Raw genomic sequence first — 27,580 nt, forward strand, 5'->3', positions numbered from 1 at the left:
GCACATACTAAGTTCTTTAAAATTTGCCACTGTCATTTATGAAGTATTTACAATGTATGAAACGATTATAAGAGGTACAACAACAAGTAAAAAATTGCCTCCATCCTCAAAGAATTTACAATAGTGGAGCAAAACACGTAAAAATAAATGCTATAAGTTGTTGTGGATGCTAGGAGAGAAGTCAGTCTATATCATACAGTGATTAGATAATCCCAACTATTTGAAAATCTACCAATAAACTACAATAGCTAGTCTTGAAAGCTAAGCTCTTCTTAAGCAATACTGAGAATATACAAGTTAATTTAAAACTAGATATTATGATTAAACAGGTTTGAAGTGACTAACAATTGTCATGTGACCAATGATAATGATGATAATGAAATGTTTAGCGGTAGATTTGTTTTTTTAAAAGAGTCTTTTAAAACTAATGCTTAAAAATTTTACTCACTTCCTTTGTATTCTAGATCATCGCTATCATATGTGAAACAGGAACAACATGCAGGACCATTTATATTTGAATCATTTTATTTCTTGGTAATTACTAAACCATAGTTGGGAGGTGTTAGAATTTTGAGGACAAGGTTTGAGAAGTATTATCCTATATAAGGTACTATTTAAAATTATTAAAATCCTAAATTAAGAGGAAAATAAAACCCTAACTTGGTAAAATTCTATTTTAAGCTGTATTTCTCACCAATATTAGCTTTTACTATTACTTTCGAAGAGGGTGATAAAATTCTTTTAAATGCACATTATTCTGTCAAAGGATCCATATACAATTTTTACTTAACACAGGTTTTCATTGAAACAGTATTATAACTATTTAAAATAAAAAAGTACAAAATCACAGATTTTCATAATTATGTGATGTGGAAAATAATTCATTTGAACCAAAGTAAATCTTGGTGAAGGCAAGATTTTTACCTTCTGCCTTCTTGCCTTACTTTATTACCAATTTCCAATCACACAAAGATGTGCTTACCCAAAGCCCTGTAATAATCCTATTGTCATTTTAAATGTTTTAGCCTAAAGTAGACATGAAATCTTTTAACCACGAAATAATAGCATTATAAATCAAATGTTTATATTTTTTAAATGACTGATATATTGCATACACATATGTAAAAGATGTATTTTTATTTTATCTAACAGACTCATAGAGCAGTTATTATGTGCCGAGATTGAAGCACCTTGCAAATATTTCAATTAAATTACTTGTACCAGCTGGGCACGGTGGCTTATGCCTGTAATCCCAGCACTTTTGGGAGGCCAAGGCAGGCGGTTCACTTGTGGTCAGGCGATCGAGACCAACCTGGACAACATGGTGAAACCCCATCTCTACTAAAAATACAAAAATTAGCCAGGTGTGGTGGCCCATGCCTGTAATCCCAGCTAGTTGGAAGGCTGAGACACAAGAATTCTTGAACCTGGGAGGCAGAGGTTGCAGTGAGGGGAGATTATGCCACTGCACTCCAGCCTGGGCAACAGAGTGAGATTCTGTCTAAAAAAGACAAAAAAAATTAATTGTATGATGCTAATGTGTACATTTTGAAAAAGATAAGATTTTAGGATAATCAGAAAACCCCAGAGTGAGTTGGTGACAGGATAAATTAATAGGAAGGTAGATGAAATCTATTAATGGCTCATAATATTCTACTTGTGTCTTCCTCTAGGTGCTTTAAGCAGTGCAAACAAACACACTCATGTCTTAATATTTTTCTTTCAATCTGTTCATTGCTTCCCTGGCAGTAAACAGTAGCAATTTTTGCCAATCCTTGTACTCTAACTCAAATGGAGGCATTAGATAAGGATGGACTCTGTCCTTTACTTAAACAGGCAACCCAGTTGATTTAAGTCTTAGTATTAGTGAGCACCATACTGGAAGAGTTTTGTTCTTCATGTAATTCAGAGCCCAGGAAAATGCCTAGCATATAGTCTATTCTCAACATATATTAATCCAATCAACAAATACATTTTTTCCTAAGTAACTGAATTATCTTTTCATTAAAGGATTCCTTGAAATTGGTGAAAACCTTTCCTGGAAAAGGAATTTCTTTTTCCCAGTAGATTGTCAACTAGGTAAACAACAAGCAATTCAAGAAGGAAGCTGTGCCCTGTATCTTCAGCATCTGAAATAAAATTATTTTTAGATTTTCTTGAACTTATGTATATTTACTGAGAATAGTAGCTACCCCAAATTAACAATCCAGTCTTAAAAAGTAAAGAGACTGGATTGAGTCTCTATTTTTCTGGGAACTGAAAAGCTATTGAAATTATCAAATAAATTTCCATTTCTTTGTTTTGTAGTTTTCTTTCGAAGTAAAAATTTTCATGTCTTTTGAGATGCAAAATTTATTCATAAATAATTACACTAAGTAATAAGATGGCTTTTCTGTACAGCAGTTTTACTTTCCATTTTCCATTACGCTTTTTAATTACTAAATCCATTCAAATGTAATATTCTTTATTACATTTATACTTACCTAAACATTGTGAAATTGATTGGCTTTCCCTTGACAGTCTTTTCTTGTTCAAGTGGAAAAACTCAAATTGGCAAAGACGTTTGACCTCCAGTGATTCTGGATAGGGATTGCAAAAAGAGAAACAAAATTACAGGACCAGTCCAAGTGTTGAGACCAAAGGTAAAGGCAAAAGAGAAATCAAGAAAGAGTTCTGTGTTACCACCCTGCGCCTTGGGAAAGCACCACACAGACCAAATGCAGGATTGAAGTGTAAATCAATAGAAAACTAAGATGAGTTTCAAAGTATAAACTGCAATATAGTGCCTAAAACTGACTTCGAAAGAAGGAGGCAAAGCAAAAAAAGTGAAAGAATAAAGTATAAAAATAAGATAGTTTATCTACGATTAGTATATCCTCCCTGACTTGAAAACTTCAGGAAAATCACAACTATATGGACCCCTGAGGGAATATGTTAGTATGTATGATAATAATGTTTTCTGGATAGTCCAAAGCTAAAAAAGGAAATAGATTTGATATGAGTGTGAACCAGATAGAATGAAAGAATAGATTCTACATGCGGGCACCAAGGAGTTTCGTATGAATAAAAATCCAAGTGCTTTTAGTGATTTTCTATTTTAGCCTGTCAAAAATACTATAAACCGGCAGGGTGTGGTGGCTGACTCCTATAATCCCAGCATTTTGAGAGGCCAAGATGGGAGGATCACTTGAGGCCAGAAGTTCAACACTAGCCTGGGCAACATACCAAAAAATAAAAAAAATAAAATTAGCAGGGCGTGGTGGCGCAAACACACACCTGTAGTCCCCGCCGCTCAGGAGACTGACGTGGTAAGGTCACTTGAGCCCAGAAGTTTGAGGCTGCAGTGAGCTAAAATAGCACCATCGCACTGAATGAAGCCTGGGAGACAGAGTTAGACCCTCTCTCAAAAAACTTAAAAAAAAATACTATAGGCTTACCTACTGGCTATTTTCATTTGCTTGGTGGGTAATGTTGTCATGAAAACTTGCCCCATGGTATGGAGAGATGCTATTGAATAGTGTTCCTTAGACCACCATTCTTTAATGCCAATTCAAAGATTTGATTTGCCAAATCATACTGAGAAAAATGACTCTATTATAGAATGTTAATTTCCATAATAGTGTAATGATTAAGAGCTGGCTCCAAAGTCAGAAAATGTAGGTTCAAATCTTTGCTCCACTACTTATTGTATGATCTTGGGCAAGTAACTTAAACTCTCTGCCCTTCAGCTTCCTCGGTTACAACATGTCATTAACAATTGTTCCTACCACATATGGCTACGTGAGAATTAAATGAGTTTTGACACATAAAATAATTTAAACAATGCCTGACACATAGTGTTCATAGCAAGTATATAATTATTAATTTAATTTTTATTATATGAAATAAGTAACATATATTACATCATATATTCAAATTTCACATAATATTAGGAAATTAGGAAAATCAGTAATAAATAATGTTCACTAACCACATAGACTTAACTGGAAGGCTTGAGTTAAGAAAAGACAAATGATGAATTATATAAAATCCTTAAGTCCAGACATCTTTAATAATACATGTTAAATTAATGTCCTTTTACATTGAGGACAGAAACATTCTAAATACTTTACCACTGAGTGATTATCCTTAGCCTACTTATGGAATCTGGCAGCAGGAGACTATAAATATGCATATACCTATATATTTATCTATATATATATATATGTATGTACATCCTGGAATTCTTGTGTCATTATTATTTCTTTGTTCCTCCTATAGATTATATCAAATCCAATCCCTAAAATGGAAGAAGCCAAAAGCCAAAGTTTGGAGGAAGACTTTGAAGGACAGGCCACACATACAGGCAAGCAAAGCTAGAAGAAAAAATAATTATTAAATTAAAATTAAATATGGCAATATCTAATGTTCTTATTGACACTATTCAGTATGTACTTTAAGTAATATCTTTATATAAATTGTTATGCTAATCTAAAAAATATTTGAGCGGGCAAATTAATTTTTGAAATCAAATAATTCCTAACAGTTTTATTTAGATGTCAAAGAGTAAAAAAATAAAACACCAATTACTGGTAATTTCTTGCTGCCCAGCTATCACAGGACCTCTTATCTACACTATAATTAAGCCACTTTCCTCTCTCCTGATTGTACCCCACCCTCAGTATGAACTTTCATTGTAAACAAGATTAGACCAAAAGGTAAATAAATGGCCTTTAATTTCATTTTTTTATCTAATAAAATAAAGGGAATGATAAGATATTCCCTTTTTTTTTGAATAAATAAATTTCAGTATTGCTCCAGAAAACCTAACACTTCATTTCATCCAGAGTCTGTTTTCTTAATCTGTTAAATTATGTTTGGCTATCTACATGCCACTCCTAAGAGCTTAAAACTTAAATATCATGACTTAAATTTAAAAATTCACATTTAACTCTATTGAATCTTATTTGAATGGTAATTTCCTCTCTCTTTTAATTTGGATTGAGCCATTAAATTTAGCCAGAAGTTTGAAAGAATTCACAAGAGTACCAGCCAAAATGTGGAGATTTATTTTATAATAGCAATGTGAGGAATACCTTCCTAATTATGACAAAAACAAAAACAACAACAAAAAGACCATTGAAGAAAAGGTTGGTAAATTCATTTATAAAAAAGGAAGGAAGGATGGATGGATGAAGGGATGGAGGGAAAGTGGGAGACAGGGAAAAAAAGGAAGGAAATATCTGCTGTCTGGTAAAGGTCACCAGGAACAAAAGTCAAAAAGCATTTAACAAATTGGGGAAAAACATTTGCAACTCAGTTGACAGTGTCAGTTTCCTAATATATATTAAGAGCTTCTGGTGTTTTAGACATGAAGTCCTTGCCCATGCCTATGTCCTGAATGGTAATGCCTAGGTTTTCTTCTAGGGTTTTTATGGTTTTAGGTCTAACGTTTAAGTCTTTAATCCATCTTGAATTGATTTTTGTATAAGGTGTAAGGAAGGGATCCAGTTTCAGCTTTCTACGTATGGCTGCCAGTTTTCCCAGCATATTCTCACTCATAGGTGGGAATTGAACAATGAGATCACATGGACACAAGAAGGGGAATATCACACTCTGGGGCTGTTGTGGGGTGGGGGGAGGGGGGAGGGATAGCATCGGGAGATATACCTAATGCTAGATGACGAGTTAGTGGGTGCAGCGCACCAGCATGGCACATGCATACATATGTAACCTGCACAATGTGCACATGTACCCTAAAACTTAAAGTATAATTAAAATAAATAAATAAATAAATAAGAAGAAAACTGTTATCAATTAAGAAAATTAAGAAGAAAACAATTTCTTCTTAATTGTGTGAAACAGCCATTACAAATAACAATGCATAAAAATTTAAAAAAAAAAGAGCTTCTACAAATCGATAAGAAAAGAAACCAATTACCAAATAGAACAGTGAGCAAAAGATAGGACAGACTATTCATGGGGAAAAAAAGAAACAGAAAAAAGTAACACAAAAAACTATAGTGAAAGCAAGTAAGTTTAATAACACATTTTTGGCACCCTCATACATTGCTGATAGCAGTGTAAATTGGTATAATCTCTGTACAGGCAACCTAGCAATATCAAAATTAGTAATGTATATGCCCTTTGACCAGGGAATTTTACTTATATAACCATAACTATACCTGCACAGAGTGTTAAAAATGTATGCACAAGATTCTTCACTCAGCATCATATGTCATAGAAAAAACTGGAAACAACAATGTAGATCACGATGAAACAGTTTAAGTCAATTATGTATATCTACACGATGGAACACCATGCCTCAATTTTCTAAATAAGGAAGAACCTCTTCATGTGTGTATACTGAAAAAATCTCCAAGATATAGTATGAAACAGAAAAAACAAGGTAAGGAAAAATGCAGATAATACACCACCATCTGTAGAAAACACGAACAAAATGGATTCTCTTTTTTAAACAAACATACACACATGTATATTTTGCATATGCATAAAACATATCTAAAATATTGATATGAACACTGTATGTTAAAACAAAAAGCTTTGATTGCCTGCATATAATATAAACACATTCATATCAAATTTATATTAAATATATATCATATATAAAACAAAAATTATTAGGCAATATAGAGGAGAAAGAAGGAATACATCCACATATAGAATATGATATAGAATATGGACATTAAAGGTGTAGATATAGCTAAGCTTTAGTGAAGAACAGTCAGTTTAATAGTCCTTGTTTTAAAGAATTTAAGACTTTCTTAAATGAATAATGTTGTTAGTCATCAGGTCAACTGAATATCAGAATTCCAGTTGAATCATCCTTCATTTAATTAGTTTTACTTAAATCTGCCAATCTGGCCGGGCACAGTGGCTCACACTTGTAATCCCAGCACTCTGGGAGGCTGAGGTGGGCAGATTACTTGAGGTCAGCAGTTCAAGACCAGCCTGGCCAACATAGTGAAATCCCATCTCTACTAAAAATACAAAAATCAGCCAGGCTTGGGGGCATGCGCCTGTAGTCCCAGCTACTCGGGAGACTGAGGCAGGAGAATCACTTGAACCCAGGAAGTGGAGGTTGCAGTGAGCCAAAATCACGCCCCTACACTTCAGCCCGGGCAACACAGCAAGACTCCATCTCAAAAAAAAAAAAAAAATCTGCCAATCCTATTCTTCCTATGTTTGCAAAATATGCCTAGAATCTTAGAAGAATGGGATGTTCTCGTAATAATTTTCCTAAAGCCATTTTAGTTTTGTTGAGGTCAGGCCCCCTGCTCACCAGTTGTTTTTTATATACTATTGTTATTTTGTTTCCCCAACATTCCCAGTTTCCTTTATTAATACTGTAATGCCAATTTTAATTTGTTGCTGAAGTTTTTTTCTTAGGTAATAAAAGTGCTATTTTTTCCAAAATTCTAGTATCCTACCAGGACTCTAATTTTTAAATATATTAACCCCAACCTTTTGCCAGTAGTTCAAAGTGCATAATTTATATTTTCATTAGTACAAATGTTTCCAAAAGATCCTTTACCAAAACCCATTTAACAAGATTAATGTGGGAGCATATTTTTATGAGCAGGGCAGTCATAAATTTCTAGTCCAAACAAGATGTTTGTTTCTGATGCAGGAGACAATAAGTTTATTCCATGACAATACTTATACAAATTTCAATTATGCCAATAGTCCTTTTGAAAATAAAAAGGAAAACAATTTATTTTTAATTTCATTCCAGGACCCAAAGGAGTAATAAATGATTGGAGAAAGTTTAAATTAGAGAGTCAAGACAGTGATTCAATTCCACCTAGCAAGAAGGAGATTCTCAGGCAAATGTCTTCTCCTCAGAGTAGGAATGGCAAAGATTCAAAGGAACGAGTCAGCAGAAAGGTAAGATAATACAAAAAGCAGTAATAAATAATTTACAATGCGTTTTCTAATCTAAATCAATCTAGAGAATCACTTTAGACTATTACAAAATATATTCATTACAATATTGCTTACGCTGGCAAAAAAAATGGAAATGAAGTGAATACCTATTGTGGCATTCTGTACTAAGAACAGGTACAGTTATGAAAAGAATTCGTTACGAATACATGAGCTGACCTAGAGATAGTTTCACAATATGAGAAAGCAACATACAGAGAATTCCATCTGGGGAACTGTAACAAACTTGCTCCACTTGTTTTGAAAACATGTAAAGAAAAAATAAATGTAAAACTATTTTGAAACATGTAAAATACTACACAAATGTAACACATAATCACTATTAAAAATTTTATGCTAAGGTTAAACTTTGGAAATGTATCTGAATGCCTACATATCCATATGCCTGAATATGTGAATGAAACAAGTTTTCATATAAATGCTCAAATACATCTTCAAGTCAAATTTGTGTGGTTTGATCTGTTAAATTAACGGAACTATAGCAACAACTTAAAATTATATGAAACATTGGAAATTTTTAGGATTAAAACTAAATCGGGACAATATTATTATTATTATTACTATTATCATTTTGAGACAGAGTCTCATTCTGTCACCCCGGCTGGAGTGCAGTGGCGCAATCTTGGCTCACTGCAACCCCTACCTCCTGGGTTCAAGCGATTCTCCTGCCACAGCCTCCCAAGTAGCTGGGACTACAGGCATGTGCCACCATTTTTTGTAGAGATGGAGTTTCACTATGTTGCCCAGTCTGTTCTCCTGGGCTCAAACAATCCACCTTCCTTGGCCTGCCAAAGTGCTGGGATTACAGGCATGAGCTCCCATACCCATCCCGGGACAGCAATCTTAAAACAGAAAAAAATATGATAAGGAAAAGAATGAGGACATTAGGGAAACAAATATAAGAAACAGAAACAAAAGAAAGAAGTAATGAAAGCATCATAAACTTTTACTTAACTTAAATCTCAGTGTCTTCTGTAAAATGACACTAATAGTACCTACCTCAGAGGTTATCTGTAAGGATTAGATAACATAATCTACGTGAAGTAACCAACACCTGGTATGTTTTTCATAAACATTAGTTTCACGTGTTCTCAATTCTCCTCTACTTTAATAATCCATGGTTCTGAGCTGCTCCACATCTATTAATCACACTACGCCCCATTGTTCCTTTATACCTTTTTTTCTTTTTTGGTTGGGGGAATAGGTGCTTAATATTCTGTTAAATACATTAATAATGGAGTAGCTATTATGAAAGGCCCTGCGGGTGACTTTTTATTCCAACTGCAATGAAAAGTAGCTATCTTAGAAAATGGAATTTGGGCCTTTTCTTACTTCAGCCCAAACTAGTGAATAATAATAACCTGGAGGGCTTGTTAAAATATGAATTACTTAGCCTCACTCTTATAGGTTCTAATTCAGTAAACCTAGGGTGGTGCCCAAATATTTGCATTTCCTAGAAGTTCCCAAGTGATGCTGATGCTGCTGGTCCAAAAATTAACCTCTTGGATGATCTGATGAACTCCAAATAGTAGGAAAAGCTGTCTTACTTGAATTTTTTGGATATTCAAAAAAATCAGTAAGTTATAAGATATAATAGTGTTTGTTGCTATAAAGAAAATAAACCAGCATAAAGAATGGAGAGTGTGAGATGGGGACCTTTTTAGGTAAAGTAATCAAGGAAGGTGACATTTAAACAAAAGCTTCAATGAGGTGAGAGAAAGGCACATCAGGAGTGAAAGGTAGGTGGTCCAGGCAGAAAAAAAAGAGCAAAAGTACACTCCTTCGGTTGAGAATGGGCTTGGTATATCTAAGGAATAAAACTTCTGACTTAATAATTTCTATCATTTCTTTAATCTATTCTCAGATGAGCATTCAAGAATATGAACTAATCCATAAAGAGAAAGAGGATGAAAACTGCCTTCGTAAATACCGTAGACAGTGTATGCAGGATATGCACCAGAAGCTGAGTTTTGGGCCTAGATATGGGTTTGTGTATGAGCTGGAAACTGGAGAGCAATTCCTAGAAACAATTGAAAAGGAACTGAAGATCACCACAATTGTTGTTCACATTTATGAAGATGGTATTAAGGGTTGTGATGCTCTGAACAGTAGTTTAACATGCCTTGCAGCAGAATACCCTATAGTTAAGTTTTGTAAAATAAAAGCTTCGAATACAGGTGCTGGGGACCGCTTTTCCTTAGATGTACTTCCTACACTACTCATCTATAAAGGTGGGGAACTCATAAGCAATTTTATTAGTGTTGCTGAACAGTTTGCTGAAGAATTTTTTGCTGGGGATGTGGAGTCTTTCCTAAATGAATATGGGTTACTACCTGAAAGAGAGGTACATGCCCTAGAGCATACCAAAATAGAAGAAGAAGATGTTGAATGAAGATTCACTATGTCAATATCTCATGTTTATCCTTTAGGTATTGGATGATGGTTTTGGTAGTATCTATATTGCTTTAGTGAACACAGAGTATGGGCATGGCTATGCTAATTTGACAAAAATGATTGATGCAACAATCAAGTTATTAGCATTTCTTAGTATTAGTTACTCAAATTGATACAATGCTTGACTACAAAACAGAGCTGTCTTCAGCAACATTATTAGTAGACAAAGAGGATGTGGATAATATTATGACATTTTTCAAAAATCCCTTTCAAGTTATGTTTTGTCGTTTTTACTCCATTTTCCCTCCTCACTGTTATTATTTGGACTTTTCAAATTACATTATTCATTATAATTTTCTTTGTGTAATAAAAATGAAATCTCATGAGGAAATAAATTTTCTATTTGAAGTCTATTCTTTCTCAAGCATTACATTACCAAGACACTAAAAACATTATAAAGCCCAAAATACAAAATATCATTCAGTAAAATATCTTATATTCCAACCAAATTAATGCATAAGAAACTTAGAAACACTGTGCCAAGTTAAAGTTGTATTTAAAAAAGGAAGCAATATGTTTTTATTCTCTGGGTGGAAGAATAATATTTAGTGGTAATAAAATTACAATATTCATTTGTTGATTGCCTATTATGGGCCAGTATTTTATACATATCATCTCTTAATTCTTAACCACAAATCTGTACATAGATAGTATTACTCCCATTTTATAAATAGTAAAACAGAGAATCAGAGAAGTGAAGTGTAAGTTCTACTTTTATTTCCCTTGAAAACATTTGGAAGTCTCTCCTCCAACACAAAAACGTGGAAGTGAAAAATAAAATATGTTTAAATGTCTTTAAATGAACAATGAGATGAACAGCAAGATAAAAGAAATTCCTAGGTGTCTGAATCACAGTAGAGAAATAATGGTGCTGACATAATATGGCCTGCAATTAAAGATATGGTACTTGATAAGTACCCAAAAAGGGGCTCCCTGTGAGAAATCTGTTTAAAGCAGGTTTGCACAATTTCCTGTGGCAGCCCAATGTTGAAATCAGACATTTGCCACAAAGTCTACTTTTCTGTCTCCTAAATGACTATTGTTATAGCTTGTCTCCTTTCCATAAGCCTTTTATATCACTTTCCTCCACTTCAAACATTTCATCTTACTCATGCTTCATTGAAAAAATAGAAGATATCAGATGAGACCTACTTCATCTTTCCATCACCAGATCTAAAGTGGACAGCTGAAGTAAACACTGTTTCTGCTGATGTCATGATGGAAGAAGTGTCCATTCTATCTAATGCCAACTGATCAAACTGTGCTGTGAATCCTACTCTTTTTATCCACGTAGTAATTATTTCTCCTGCAATTATGACTCCCCTCTCTGCATCATCTCTTTCTTCCTTCTCTATGTTGTATTATTTATATTGGCTTACATGTGAATTTTTAAATTGCCCACTGTTTAAAATACACCCACCTATAACTTAAATTTTCCAGCTATCACTCACTTCTCTGCTTTCCTTTACAACTGTGTCTCTCAAAAGAGGTATCTAAAGTCACCATCTTTATTCCTCACTTCCAATTTTTTTTTCATCTCACTCCAAGCAGGCCTTTGTTCCAAGTACTTAGAGTCAAACTTAATAGCCAATTCTCATTCCTTATTTTTTTCTCCCTCTTAAAAACACATGTCATAGTTGACTATTTTCTACACCACAACCCACCCTGTTTGTTTTTTTTTCTTTTTCTTTTTCTTTTTTTTTTTTTTTTTTTTTGAGATGGAGTCTCACTCCGTAGCCCAGGCTGGAGTGCAATGGTGCAATCTTGGTTCACTGCAACCTCTGCCTCCCAGGTTTGAGTGATTTGCCTGGGAGTAGCTGGGACTACTGGCATGCACTACCACCCCTGGCTAATTCTTGCATTTATAGTAGAGACGGGGTTTCACCATGTTGGCCAGGGTGGTTTCGAACCCCTGACCTCAAGTGATCCACCTGTCTCAGCCTCCCAAAGTGCTGGGATTACAGGCGTGAGCCACGGCACCTGGCCTCTTACCCTTTTTAAGTCACTTCTTTGGCTGATTTAAAAACTCACTGCTTGTTTGCCTTCTATTCCACTGACTATTCCTTCCAAGTTTCCTTTGCTGATTTATCCTCTAAACACCCCAGGTAACATCCTCCAGTTCATAATCTTAACTACCATTTATATTAAGGCCACTCTCAAATTCATATCTCCAGTTTTATCTCTGTCCTAGACTCTAAAATCCTATGTCTCAATTGCAGGAAGGGAAGAAAGGAGGAAGCAAACGGTGTGGCAGTGGAGGGGAAGAAGGTCTGTGATTGTACTAGATTTTGGTGAAACAAAAGTGGGTGAGATAGAATTCCTGACTGTGACTACTCCCTAACATATGGTCACTTCAATAGGTACTGAGTGTTTTTGCTCATGAATCTAAAATTCCATCCTCTATTCTTCTTCATTGATTGGGAAAGTAATTTTAATTGCCCCATGGACTATTTCTAACTTGATGAACAACAGGCATATCACATGGAGAAAAAGTGCTGGAAAGGAGACATTCAGGGTAATTATATATAAAATAAGTAGCTTTAAAGTAATAGTTCAACATGTTTTCTCCTATCAAGTAATTGCTAACAAGTGTATTAATCCCATACAGAGTTCTTTGCTAAGGAATTAGTGGACCTAAAAAACTGTAGCAAAAAACAGGATCCTTGCATAATATATTTATAATTCAAAAACTCCTCAGTGGAACAACTCTTTATAAATTGACATTAATTCCATGGACTGAAAGTAAATACTTAGAAGAATGGTAGCAAGGCAGTAACGAAGAATAGTCAAATAAGCATCTTAAAAGAGAGCAATATTTTAAGAATAAAATGTTATTTTTAATCATTTGCCATTGTTAACTGCGATGTAATGCAGTTTTGTCAGCCAGGCACAGTAAAGCAAGGCTGAACAGTGAAAGACTCATCTACAGAAAACAAGAATCAAAATGAGTAAAAATGAGTAATTTGAAAGATTCCTACTTAAAGAAACCTTTACTCTTGAAAGAAATAACCTAACGTGCCTTAATTTAAAATAGAGAACTAGCAAGCTTAAGCAGGACTAGGCTCAGGAATGTATTTAACCCATAATTGCCAAAACAAAAGTAACTAGGTGGCACCTGTTTAGAGAGTAAATGATGATAGCAACCATTCTCAAAGTAAGCACTCGATGACTAATGGATGCCAAGGTGAAGCTTTAATCACAACACTCATCAGGAAGAGTTGAACAAAAAGCAGGATTTGCCTAGAATATTTGAAGCCTGCTGCTGCAGAAATACTGGATTACAAACTCCCCTCGTGTAAACACTTAATCTGCAATTCTTTTGGCAGGAGGAGGAGGAGAAGAAGAGATCATTATTGTCTCAGCAAAAGAATGATGTTTTAAATGTAAAGGCTTAAAATGTCATAACATGTCTCATAACAAATCACCCAAATAATAACTGGAATGGACTTGAAGGAAAAGCCAAGAGTGTTAGCTGTAAATTAATAGGAAAGTTTGGAGGAAATAGCAAAATTATCCTGTAAAGTCAGAAGCTCATTCATTTATTTGTTCACAACATACTTATTGATAAGATGCCATTTAACAGCCAGTGTCCTTGATCTCAGGGATCTTAAGGTAAAGAAAACAAACATTGAACAAGCAATCAAAGATAAACGCATCGGCATTTGTATCCATGTGTCTATACTGTAATGGTGGTTAGTATCTTGAACACCAGATCTCCTAAGTTTTAATTCATTCACTGATTTCGTGACTTTGGGCAAATTAGTTAACCTCTCTACTGTTTCCTCATCTGTAAAATAAGAAAAATAATAGCACATGTCCATTGGGTTGTTGTGAGGGGAAAAATGAGTAAATTATGTAAACTAGAGCAGTACCTGACACTGACATTACTCAAATGTTAGTTTTCATTATTATTAATAGATATACATGAAGTAAAATGGTGCATACAGTACACAGATATACGATTTTAGGGATCTGCTTATGTAAATAAAAGTTAATTTATTAAGAAGTTGGGATTCAATTAATCTATGCTAAAAACACCACTCACATTTCCCTGTATTAGAAACTTATTCAAACTTTCATGTATGTGAATTGAAAGAGAGAAGTCCCAAAAAACTGCCATTTCAGAATGACTGTAGATACCACAATAAGCAAATTAAATTAAGTCTGAAAACAAAATAAAGTTTAGCACATAAATAAGAAATTCATTTTGAAGTTTTATACTGAATGTATTATAGAATAAAATTGAATCATATACTTATCTATTCAAATATATCTAATACATTATCTCATGATACAAATTTTATATATTTTTGTTCCCTTTCAAACATTCTACAAATGTCTGAGTGTCTAATACATACAAGGAATTATGTTAAATAATAGAAGAGATGATGAAAATGTATAATATAATCGTTCTTTCAACAGATTTACAGTCTAAGAGGGGAGCACACATTTCTTAAATTAAAAGATATAGTGACATTTTAATTTTACTCATTTATTAATGTTGAGATCTTATATTCTGGAACCCAGCTTATACTGGATTTCAGTGAAGAAACTGTCATCCACTCATGCCCCTCTGATTAGCTAACATATTCTGGCATGCAGTTCTTCCTTTTACTGCCAACTTCCCTTCAATTTCAATGTACCATTCTCTGATGATAGTCATCTACCCTTCCAGTTCTCTCAATTCATTTTTTTTCTTTTCTTTTTTTTTTTTTTTTTTTTTGAGACGGAGTCTCACACTGTCGTCTGGGCTGGAGTGCAATGATGATATGATCTCAGCTCACTGCAACCTCCGCCTCCCAAGTTCAAACGATTCTCCTGCCTCAGCCTCCCGAGTAGCTGGGGTACAGGCGCCTGCCACCAAGCCTGGCTAACTTTTTTAGTAGAGATGGAGTTTCACCATGTTGGCCAGGCTGGTCTCGAACTCCTGACCTCAAGTGATCCACCCGCCTCAGCCTCCCAAAGTGCTGAGATTACAAGCTTGAGCCACTGCGCCCGGCCCTCTCAATTCTTTTCTACCAAACCACACGTTGTTTAAGACCTGCAATTTCTCAGCCTTGCCTGTTTGACACTGCCTTTCTCCACTTTCCCTGTTTCTATCCTTCCTGTGCAGCCTAAACACTTGACAGATGTCATCAATCACCTTGCTGCTGGCACTTGCCCCATTTTTATCCCTTTATTCTTCCAAAGCACTTATCGCTTAAATCCCCAAACTTCCAATCATTTCAACCATCTGATCTCTCTTTTCCTAACTACTAGCTGGTAAGTCCTACTCAACAAAATTGTATCTTCCTCAAAATTTCATACATATATCAACCAATCAGTGCTCTTCAACTGGGGTCCATAGCTTGTTCTGCAAACAGATCCCTCTTCCGTTTCCCACAGCAGCTATTCCAAACCTTCATTATTCTCCTCAGTCTCCCTCTCCTAAATCCTTAAACGACCTTCTTTCAACATCCCAGTAGAAACTGAGCCCACCAGGCATGAACTTCCCTAATTTCTTACCCCACATCTATTAACTCATCTATTTTCCATTTTATTGTTCTCAAAGATGTGTTTCTATGTGAGACTAATATTGTCATCTGTGCTTTTAATTGGATTATAATACATTCAAATTTCTTTTTTATTCATATTACAGTTCTATCCCCTCCATGTTTTTTATTCACAACCTAAAAACAACTTTCTATCTCTTATTTAAAAACTTGTCTTGGTTCTTCCAAATTATTACTACCTATTGTCTCCAGTATTTTCCTTCTCTTCTTCATTCCCAAAACTCCTTGCAAAAACAAACAAACAAAAATTCAATGTATTTAATCTTCTTCCTTTCTTTCCATTTATTTTTCCACCTATCTGCCTCAACTATTCCACTGAAAGTGGTTCTGATACAGATCAGCAATGACCTCTGTGTCAGGCACGTCCCTGGAAGGAAACAGCACAAACAGAAAAGGTATGATTGAAGGGAGTTTAAAGAAGACTATTTGCACACGTATGTTTATTGCAGCACTATTCACAATAGCAAAGACTTGGAACCAATCCAAATGTCCAACAATGATAGACTGGATTAAGAAAATGTGGCACATATACACTATGGAATACTATGCAACCATAAAAAATGATGAGTTCATGTCCTTTGTAGGGACATGGATGAAGCTGGAAACCATCATTCTCAGGAAACTATCGCAAGGACAAAAAACCAAACACCACATATTCTCACTCATAGGTGAGAATTGAACAATGAGAACACATGGACACAGTAAGCGGAACATCACACACCAGGGCCTGTTGTGGGGTGGCGGGAGGGGGAAGGGATAGCATTAGGAGATATACCTAATGTTAAATGACGAGTTAATGGGTGCAGCACACCAACATGGCACATATATACATATGTGACTAACCTGCAGATTGTGCACATGTACCCTAAAACTTAAACTATAATAATAAAAAAAAAAGACTGTTTACAAGGGTCTAGGCAGGAAACTAACAAAAGATAGTGAAGCACCACCTATTAACAGGTGAAAGTGACTCCTACCCACAGGCCTGGAGGGGGCAAGAAACCAGTGAGACCTGCAGCTATAGGAAAAAGCTGCCCAACAGGAGCTTTAGCTTTTGGAAGAGAAACACTGCCCCTGTCACTCTGTGGCCCAGCAGGGACAGAGCTTCAGGGAAAAACAACTTGCACTCTCTCCTCGTGCTCTTCTATCTCTTTTCAGGACCTTTCATTGTCAGAATCCAGCTGAAAGCCAGAGGACAAGAGAACCCTGTTGATGAAGTCTGTTAAGTCAACCTTCTCTAGGGATAAAACAGGATGGAGAAAGATAGAACATGAATTTTAAGAAGCAAATGGAGAATATCCAATACACCACCTAACCCCCAAGCCTGTTAGACTCAACAGTCCTCATCTTACCTAACTTTCGGCTACATTGAATGCTGATTACCAATCCCAAATTGAAATTCTTTCCTCACTTTGGTTTTCATAATACCACTCTACAGATTCTTCTCTGCTTCTGTGACCGGGGGCATGCATGCTCCTTGTCTATTGGTGTTTTTCTGGATTAGTCTCCTCCCTCACACTTCAGATGCTGTTATTCCCTCTGACGACTTCAGGTACCATCTACACCGAGGCTTCTGAAAATCACCACTATTTACATTTTGGACCAGATAATTCTTTGCTGTGGGGAGTTGTCTTGTGCATTATAGTATGTTTAGCAGCATTCCTGGCCTCTAACCAGTAGATACTATTAGCATCCCTCCCTCAGTTGCAACAACTAAAACTATCCTCAGACATTGCCGAGTGTCCTCTGGAAGGTAAAAATCATCCCCAGGAAAGAACTGCTTACCTCTACATACAGAATATGTATCTTCTGTCCCCTGAGTTCCAGGCTGATGGAAACTTAATTACCATCATCTGTCTCCTGGACAATTGCAATCATTTCCTAAGTGGGCTCCACAACTCCCAGTTTTCATGCTCACATCAGACTGATCCAAAAAAGACTGTGAATGTGTGAGGGAATCCCAAGGCTGTCAAGCCATGCAGCTGAAAATATTCTTAAAACATCTACGAGACACATGAAAAGAAGTGGAATTGTAAGAGTTTTTGACTTACACTCTGAAACATTTGGGGATGTAGATGCTCTTCTTGATGACCTATGACTTGTGGGAGTGAAGTAGCTCTGTACAGAAATATTGTACCTCCCATTACAGGAAAAGATATTCTTTCAGAAGAAAGTAAACTCAACAGCAGCATTTTTCTAGTCAATTTTCAAAAGTTTGGTCTCTAACTGGAAGTTTAAAACGTGAAAAGAGTATAATGACTAAAATGGTACGAACATATATTTAGATAAAAATATGCAGGCTCTATGACAAAACAGTTACCTTTTACAACAATTGGATTTGAAAAAATTACACACACAATACACACACACACACACACACATATATATATATACACAAACAATAATCATTTTAACTTGACTTTTCAAGATAGGTGCTACTGCAGTAACTCCTGTGCTTTTAATAACAAAATTTTGAAAAATCATTTAAGAACAAATACATTTGTCATAGGTAGTTGTTTATATGCCTTGCTATGAAAATAAAGTACCTCATGAATAAGTTAGATATTGCATTCCTGAAACATATATAAAAGTCAAATACTATGTATGTTCATAATTACTAAAGAATTGATGTAAAGACAGTATAATCCATGCTGTGGAATAGCTTTGTTGCACCAAATATAGCCAACATTTTTATGATGTGTTATGTTACATAATTATTTCACATACATTATCTCACTGGAAGAACTACGAGACACAATTGCTCTATGAGGTAGGTAGAACAATGTTTTCAATATGTCCTCCTCAAGGATGACAAAATTGAAGTGTTTGTGGTTAGCTGACTAGTCCAGATTATGCAACCAGGAAGATATAGAGGTTGAATTTAACCTTGGGCCTCCCATCCCTGGTTCCTGTGCTTTTCATATCACAGCATACTTCTTACTGGCAATCATCAATGCAAAGAATGCATTAACAAAAAAATTCAGGATTATCTAAGATTAGAAGATCTACCGTAATATATTTCAGGCCCATATATCGATTCTGCAGGAAAAAAACAAAAACAAAAGAACAAAGTTACCTGGAATCCAGAGAAAGCTTCAGTTAAGTTCCACAACTCTAACAACTAATACAGTAGGTAGGACTCTGGCAGAGAGAACAAAGCAAAGTATAAGGTAATCTCAGTTTTCAATTATGGATATTCATTATTTGGGCAATAGCATTTAAGGAAAACATTTAATTTTATCTTTACTTGAGGCTCTCACCTATAACAGCTGTCAAAGTCTGTTCATCTTTCAGGGATTTTTTTACATAGTATAAAAGAAAATGCTCCTAAAAATTAGTTTTTCATAAAATAAGGTGTTTCACCCTAGGTTATTTTATTTCTTAGAGCATTCATTCCCTGCTTCCAATAACTGAACACAGACTAGCTTGATTTAAACATGCTATATCAAAAACATTAATTCATTTTTAAAGGTTTACATATATTCATTGCTAACAACATACAATTATTTCCCCTACAGGGTTCCTGTTATAACAAATCAGATGCACTTTCAATAGGCAATAATAATCACACATGAAATTGAACTTTCTGGGTAACTTGAATTACAGAGACTTACATAATAAACTGTGTAAGTCCCACAGAAGTTTAGAAGAATAAGGCCATGGCTCTACATTATATTTATCTTTTATTAAAAATAAATAAAGATGTCATTTTTGCCAATCATTGTCTCTCCAATTTATTTTTTCCCTCCTTCAAGCATTTCCAGAGAATGAGGATTTTTAATTTTCTTTTTTGCTGCTTTTGTTTTGGTAGGGAAATGGAAAGGACTTTTAAACCTCCATTTGGCTTTCCCTGAAGGAGCAGCAAGGAGTTTCTATTTGAAACCAGAGTTATTTTACCATTCTTTCCAGTTCCAGAGTAAGAATTTAAAGAGGCAATCATTCCAAACATAATAATAGTAACAAAAGCCATAAATGATTTCAATTTAACAGTTATGAGGTATATATTGTCTAATTAGACTTTTTTTAAACCCAGGTATTGGCTATTCAGAAGAGATACATTCAAAACATAAGGATACAGAAAAGCAAGATGTAAAATGATGGAAAAACTATATCTAGCAAATACAATTCTTTAAGCAAGTATCAATTAATATCAAATACATTTAAAGAGAAAAAGCATTATTAGATATAGAAATATATCTTATATACATAATATAATATTACTTACATTATTACATAACTATAAAATGGTACAGTACCACTAGGATGATCTAAAAATTTTAAACATATATATGGCTAATAAAATGTCACAGAATATACACAGCAAAAACTGACAGACTACAAGAAAAAAGTGGCAATCCACCATCAGAAATTTCAGTGCAGTTCTTTCAACCTTTGCTAGATCGCGTAACAAAAAATTAGTATCTATGTAGATATTAACCACAGAATTAACAAGCTTGATCTAAAGGACATATTAAAAACACTGCAACTGGCCAGGCGCAGTGGCTCATGCCTATAATCCCAGCACTTTGGGAGGCCGAGGTGGGTGGTTCACCTGAGGTCAGGAGTTCAAGACCAGCCTGGCAACATGGCGAAACCCTCTCTACTGAAAATACAAAAATAAGCCAGGCATGGTGGCGGGCATCTGTAATCCCAGCTACTCGGAAGGCTGAGGCAGGAGAATCGCTTGAACCCGAGCAGCAGAGGTTTCAGTGAGCTGAGATCACACCAGTGCACTCCAGTCTGGGCCACAGAGTGAGACTGTCTCAAAATAATAATAATAAAATAATAAAAATAAAGCATTGTAACTAATAATTAGTAAAGTAGCCACTTTTCCCCCTCCAACACACAAGGAACATTTTCAAAAGTTAATAATGAACTAGTATACTGTAAGACAAATTACTCTTTAGGACCACAATGCAATTAAGTAGAAATTAATAACAAATATGTATTTGCTATTAATAATAAATACACATATATCTAAATAACTTCTGTGTCAAGGAATAAATTATACTGGAAATCTGAAATTCTTAAAACTTAAAAATAATAAGAGTATTTTATATCAAAACTTTGGAATATCAAGAAAATATTACTATTAAAAACATAAATTACAAAAGAAGACTTAAAACAAATGGCCTGAGTTTCCAACTAAGTTAAGAAAATAAAGCAAACCCACAAAGTAGAAACATAAGGAAATAAGTATATGCATAAATTAATATAAATTTTATAGATAGAATTCACATGCCAAAAATTGGTTCTCTAATAAGATTTTTAAAAATCTGGCCGGGTGCGGTAGTTCACACCTGTAATCCCAGCACTTTGGGAGGCTGAGGCAGATGGATCTTGAGGTCAGGAGTTCGAGACCAGCCTGACCAACATGGTGAAACCCCATCTCTACTAAAAATACAAAAATTAGCCTGGTGTGTTGCCATGCGCCTGTAGTCCCAGCTACTCAGGAGGCTGAGGCAGGAGAATTGCTTGAACCCAGGAAGTGAAGGTTGCAGTGAGCCGAGACCACACCATTGCACTCTAGCCTGGGTGACGGAGTGAGACTCCGTCTCAAAAAAAAAAAAAAAAAATCTGCCAGATTCACTGCAGGGGGTGTGGTGGCTATGAGAAAAGCATAAATAAACAACATTAAAAAAATTTTTTAAAACACATGCTTAGATAGAGCTGAGATAAAAATGATATAAAATATTATGAGCAACTTAATGCCAACAAATTTGAAAAGAAAAAAATAGATTTCTAGAAAAATATAATTTACCAGAATTGATTTAAGACAAATAGAAAGTCTGAATAGCCCTGTAACCAGCAAAGAAACCAGAACAGTAGTTAACAAAATATTACCCCCCAAAAAAACACAGGGCCTAGATGTATTTATAAGTTAATTCTATCAATCTGAAAAGAAACATTATTTTACACAGGCTTTTTCAGAGAACAGAAAAGGAGAATAATTATCAACTCATTTTATTAAACTCGTATAATCTTTGTACCAAAACTGGACAAGGGCAGTATGAGAAGGGAAAATTACAGGCTAATATTACTACAAGTATGGAAACAAAAAATTTAAATAAAATATTAGCTAGTCAAATCCAACAGTGTATGTAAAAGATAAAACATGATCAAGTTGGATTTCTACCTGGAATATAAGGTTGGATATATAAAGCTCACAGTTTGTAGCTATAGGTTATGTTCCTACTGTAGCCTTAATGTCTTTAGTTGCTGGCATCAATACCTAGGTCCCCTCCCACCTCCAAGCCATATACGAGAAGCTACCAAAACTTGTTCCAACTGCGGTAATTACTCACTTAGGCTGAATGAGCCAAATTCTTTATTAGAACCAGAATCTAACATCCTCAAAAACTATGAAACTGAACCCACCATGATTCTTAATCTTGCATTAATCACAATCAGTATCTAAAACATAAGCCCCCTACCAACTTTTCCCACTCCCTACTTCCTGCCCACTCCCAGCTTGCCCTTCGCCTTAATACTCTACTATACCATCCCCATGAAAGTCTGTGCTTCCTTGCTCTCTAAAATCAGAATTTCCCTCTATTTTCAACCTTTTATCCAAGAATTCCTTCCACATCTTTGCCATTACTGAAATCTACCTCTTCAAAGAGGGTACACTTTCTCTTTAAGCTTGCAAATGGTGATTTTGTATTATTTCAGAATTCAAATATCATTAGTGACACTATCCCTTACCCCAGATGTTTCTTCTCATTGGCTTCCGTAAAAATACTACATATCTTTTAGGCTCATGTTATTTGTATGTATCACTTTTTTTCCATCCTTGCAACTGACAAATATTGACCTTCTAATTACTCTACCTTTCTGCTTAAGTTTTGTGGCCATCATTAAATTTCTATGACCTTTTTTAATTTCAACTCATCTGTCTATTAGATAAGCCTCCCAAATATTGCTCTTCATTTTTTCTATTCTTGAATCCGAGAAGACAAAGATTGCTGGGGGAAAAATACACAACTTAATCATTTGTGATTACTAACCTCAGAAGGAGTTTTACCACTCTCTGGCAATTCCACGATTTTTCTTTGGCCACTTGATATCCCATTCTTTGCAATACTTCTAACAAATCTTTATTTTCATCATCCTTCACTCTTGGAAGATGACCTTGACAATTTTATAGAAATCTGAGGCATCAGATGAGATTATCTTCAACTTTTCACCAGCACACCTACAAGTTCGTATATATTTACACCTATTTTCTTCCCCCTCTGAGCTATTATGCTAGAAGAGGTGTTCCTTCTCTAAAGGCCAAGAGCCACCTGTGCTTTAAAGTGTATCCTCTCCAACATTCCAAAAATCTTATGTTTATGTTTTCTTAGTTGTGTACAGTCATCTATCTTGTTTCTACGCACTTAATTATTCCCTTTCATCAGTATGTTTCCCCTTAATCTGTATATGCACAGTAATATTTAGGCTTAGAAAATGATTTTCCTGAACCTGTTTCTGAATTATTAAAACAAAAAAAAAAGGGAGGGAGGGCGACATAGAAATGAAAGTACTTTGTAAACTGTAAAGCACTATTTATTGAGAGTTAGTGTAATGTTAGAATTTGTTCCCACTTAAAGATCAAAGGAATTAACTGACTTCACAAGGTTTTATTATTTTTCTTTTGGCAGATCTAGGAATATAACTCGATTCTCCATAATTATTAACTACTTATAATTAAAAACTAGAAAATATTTTAATAGTGCTAACTTGAAAGCACAGAAAAAAATATTAAAATTATGTTGGTTATTTTTGTTAAACACAGAAATTGCAGTCTAACATCTTAGCTTATTGACATTCAGAATTTTAATCATGGGGGTAAGCATCTGGTGTTTCTACAACTAAATTGGATTTGCCTAAAATAGAATCTAAGACCTGATTAAACTACCTTCATCCCTATCATTAAGTTCCTCTTCACCATTCTATAAACAAAAAATCTCCTCAACAAATTGAACAAGTTGAATAAAGGATAGTTTTCTAAAATACCAAGCCTTTTTAATTAAGGATTTTTGTACAGTGCTCTTCTGGGATCAGAAGTTCCATAGTACAGTACAAAATCTAGCTTCATTTAATGGTGTTAAGTAAATAAAATACCTATAAAATATTTTTACAAAGATGAAAAAAGAAGAAATAATCTACTTCTGATTATTAAGACAAAGATAATAGTTATTTACCCAAATATCTACTCTATGTGTCCTTATGAATAATAATCAAAGTCTATTTCTATTATATTAATACAATTTGAATCTAACAAATCTTTGCCCTACATACAGTACAAAACTGTTATAAAAATCCAATGAAATAATGAAACTGAAACACTTTCAAAATGGCAAAAACAAACAACTGTAACTTCTAACTCTACTTTCATCCTTTGTTCTTAACAACTAATAAATCAATACCTATTAACATATTAATTTACCTTTTAATAAAATGTTATAAATTTTATGAGACCTCATTGACCACCTTTGATTAATATTCATTAACAGACTTGATATTTCCAACATAATTATTTATTAGGTTAAAATCAGAAATCAAGAACAACTTACCAGGTATTTATTATGCATTGGTTAATTTATATTTAGACAAATCTTTTAGGTAAGAGTCAGCAAACATAATGACATTATATTATAATAGGGCTTGATTATTCCTAGCTATGTTGGTGATATAGTCATGAACCTATTGACTATTGAGGATTGTAGGGGTAGGTAAAAGAAAAGACATTTTATTTGTCCCCAGAATTGTCACAGTGAAAAAGAGGAAGACAGAGGCACTATAGTAAAAGACAGACTGCGATTAGGGGTCATATGTGGATTTTTTTTTTGTAGTAACTATTTCTTTAGGGAACTCTTTTGTCTGTTCTTTCTCCTAAACATGCATATCTTATTTTATTGTAGTTGGCTTTATTGCACTTCACATATACCTCATTTTTTACAAGTAGAAAGTTTTTACAACCCTGCATCAAGCAAGTCTATCGTAATTTTTCCAACAGCATATGCTCATTTTCTGTCTATGTATCACATATTGGTAACTCTTGTAATATTTCAAACTTCTTCATTTTCATTATGTCTTTTTTTTTTCTTGAGACAGAGTCTCCGTGTGTCACCCAGGCTGGAATGCAGTGGCACAATCATGGCTCACTGCAGCCTCGGCCTCCCAGGCTTAGGTGGTCCTCCCACCTCAGTCTCCCAAGTAGCTGGGACTACAGGCATGTGCCAACCACAACCAGTTAATTTTTGTTTGGTGGTGTTGTTTTTGTTTTTGTAGAGACAAGATTTCATCATGTTGCCTAGAGTGGTCTTGAACTCCCAGGCTCAAGTGATTTACTCGCCAAAGTGCTCGGATTATAGGAATGAGCCACCATGCCCAGCCTTATTATATCTGTTACAGTGATCTGTAATCAGTGACTTTGATGTCACTATTATAATTGTTTTGGGGCTAAATGAACCATGCCTATATAAGATGGCAAACTTAATTGATAAAATTGTGTGTGTTCTGATTACTCAACCAATCAGTCATTTCCCTGTCTTTCTCCCTATCCCTATTCTCTGAAACACAATATTATTATTATTAGGCCAGTTGATAACCCTACAATGGCCTGTAAGTGTCCAAGTGAAAGAAAGAGGTACATGTCTCTCACTTTAAACCAAAAGCTAGAAATGATTAAGCTAAATGAGGAAGGCATGTCGAAAGACAAGACAGGCTGAAAGCTAAGCCTCTTGCAACAAACAGCCAAGTTGTGAGTGCAAGGAAAAGTTCTTGAAATAAATTAAAAGTGCTACTCCAGTGAACATATGAATAAGTGAAATAGCCTTATTGCTTATATGGAGAAAGTCTGAGTGGTTTAGATAGATCAAACCAGCCACTACATTCCCTTAAGACAAAGCATAGTCCAGAGCAAGGCCCTAACTCTCTTCAATTCTGTGAAGACTAAGAGAGGTGAGGAAGCAGAAGAAGTTTGAAGCTAGCAGAGGTTGGTTCATGGGGTTTAAGGAGAGAAGCTATCTCAATAACATAAAAGTACAAGGTGAAACAGCAAGTACTGATGTAGAAGCTGCAGCAAGTTATCCAGAAGATCTATGTAAGATAACCAATGAAGGTGGCTAAACAATAGATTTTCAGGGTAGATTAAACAGTCTTCTATTGGAAGAAGATCCCATCTACTTTCATAGCTAGAGAGGAGAAGTCAATGCCCGACTTCAAAGCTTCAAAGGACAGATGGACTCTTGTTTGAGGGGCCAATGCACCTGGTGACTTTAAGTTGAAGCCAAAGCTCCTTTGCCATTCCAAAAATCCTAGGGCACTTAAGGATTATGCAAAATCTACTCTGTCCATGCTCTACCAAAGAAAAGTAAAGCTTGGATGACAGCACGTCTACTTTCCTCATGTTTTACTGAATATTTTAAGCCCACTGTTGAAACTTAATGCTCAGAAAACGATTCCTTTCAAAATATTATTGCAAGAGCTCTTATGGAGATATGCAGAGATTAATGTTTGTTTCATACCTACAAATACAACATCTATTCTTCAGACCATGGATCAAGAAGTAGTTCTGACTTTCAACTTTTATTATTTAAGAAATACATTTTGTAAGGTGATAGCTGCCAAAGATAGTGATTCCTCTGATGGATCTGGACAAACTAAATTGAAAATACTTTGGAAAAGCTTAATCATTCTACATGTCATTAAGAACATTTGTGACTCATGGAAGCAGGTCAAAATATCAACATTAACAGGAGTTTGGAAGAATTTTATTCCAACCCTCACGAATGACTGAGGAGCTCAAGACTTCAGTGGAAGAAGTAATTACAGATGTGGTAGAATTAGCAAAAGAACTAGAATTAGAAGTGGAGCCTAAAGATGTGACTAAATTGGTGCAATATCATAATAAAACTTGAATGAATGAGGAGTTGTTTCTTAAGGATGAGCAAATAAAGTGGCTTCTGGAGATAGAATTTACTCCTGGCAAAGATGCTGTGAACACTGTTGAAATGACAACAAAGGATTCAGAATGTCACACAAACTTAGTTGAAAAAGAAGCCATAGGGTTTCAGGGGACTGACTCCAATTCTGAAAGTTTTACTGTGGGTAAAATGCTATCAGATGGCATCACCTGCTACAGAAAAATCTTTCATGAAAAGAAGAGTCAACTGATGTGGCAAATGTCATTGTCTTTCAACAAATTGCCATGGCCACCCCAACCTTCAGCAACTACCACCCTAATCAGTCAACAGCCAGCAACATCAAGACAAAACCTTCCACCATCAAAAAGATTATGACTTGCTGAAAGGTCAGAGGATTGCCACTTTTTTTTTTAGCAGCAAAGTATTTTTAAATTAAGGTATATACATTGTTATTTAGACATACTGCTATTGTGCACTTACTAGACTACAGTATAAAAATAATTGTATATGCACTGGGAAAACAAAAAAAATTTGTGACTTGATTATGATATTAGCTTAGTTTTGGTTGTCTGGGACCCAGCCCACAATATCTCTGAGGTATGATTATATTTTCAATCTTCTTTTTTTGACATATACTAAAAATGTGTAGTTACAAATCTCCAGTAATGACTGCCATCAATTCTTTCTCTCTCTACAAGCATATGCCACTTCCCCAAT

General features: G+C 34.9%; 2 protein-coding genes across 6 annotated transcripts in view; one reads left to right on the plus strand and one right to left on the minus strand.

The window, feature by feature from the left end:
• The window catches only part of PDC (phosducin), a 57,922-nt gene extending 47,179 nt beyond the window's left edge, over positions 1-10,743 (plus strand). The window contains exons 2-4 of the mRNA XM_031012970.3: positions 4,261-4,345; positions 7,736-7,887; positions 9,809-10,743. Coding sequence (XP_030868830.2) covers positions 4,261-4,345; positions 7,736-7,887; positions 9,809-10,336 — 765 coding nt within the window. The 3' untranslated portion in view covers positions 10,337-10,743. The remainder of the gene's footprint in view (positions 1-4,260; positions 4,346-7,735; positions 7,888-9,808) is intronic.
• The window catches only part of ODR4 (odr-4 GPCR localization factor homolog), a 188,341-nt gene that overhangs the window by 110,694 nt on the left and 50,067 nt on the right, over positions 1-27,580 (minus strand). For 4 of the 5 annotated variants that reach the window (XR_010135196.1, XR_010135197.1, XR_010135194.1 and 1 more), the window contains 3 exons: positions 19,027-19,091; positions 17,736-17,953; positions 2,484-2,579 (listed from right to left, as the gene is read on the minus strand). The gene's annotated coding sequence lies outside the window, so the exon portion shown is untranslated. Of the gene's footprint in view, positions 1-2,483; positions 2,580-17,735; positions 17,954-19,026; positions 19,092-20,507; positions 20,709-27,580 lie in introns of those variants that run through there. The other variant, XR_010135200.1, reaches the window with a different exon arrangement.

The sequence above is a fragment of the Gorilla gorilla genome, chromosome 1 (genome assembly GCF_029281585.2).
Source record: "Gorilla gorilla gorilla isolate KB3781 chromosome 1, NHGRI_mGorGor1-v2.1_pri, whole genome shotgun sequence".
In the NCBI taxonomy this organism is placed as follows: domain Eukaryota; kingdom Metazoa; phylum Chordata; class Mammalia; order Primates; family Hominidae; genus Gorilla; species Gorilla gorilla.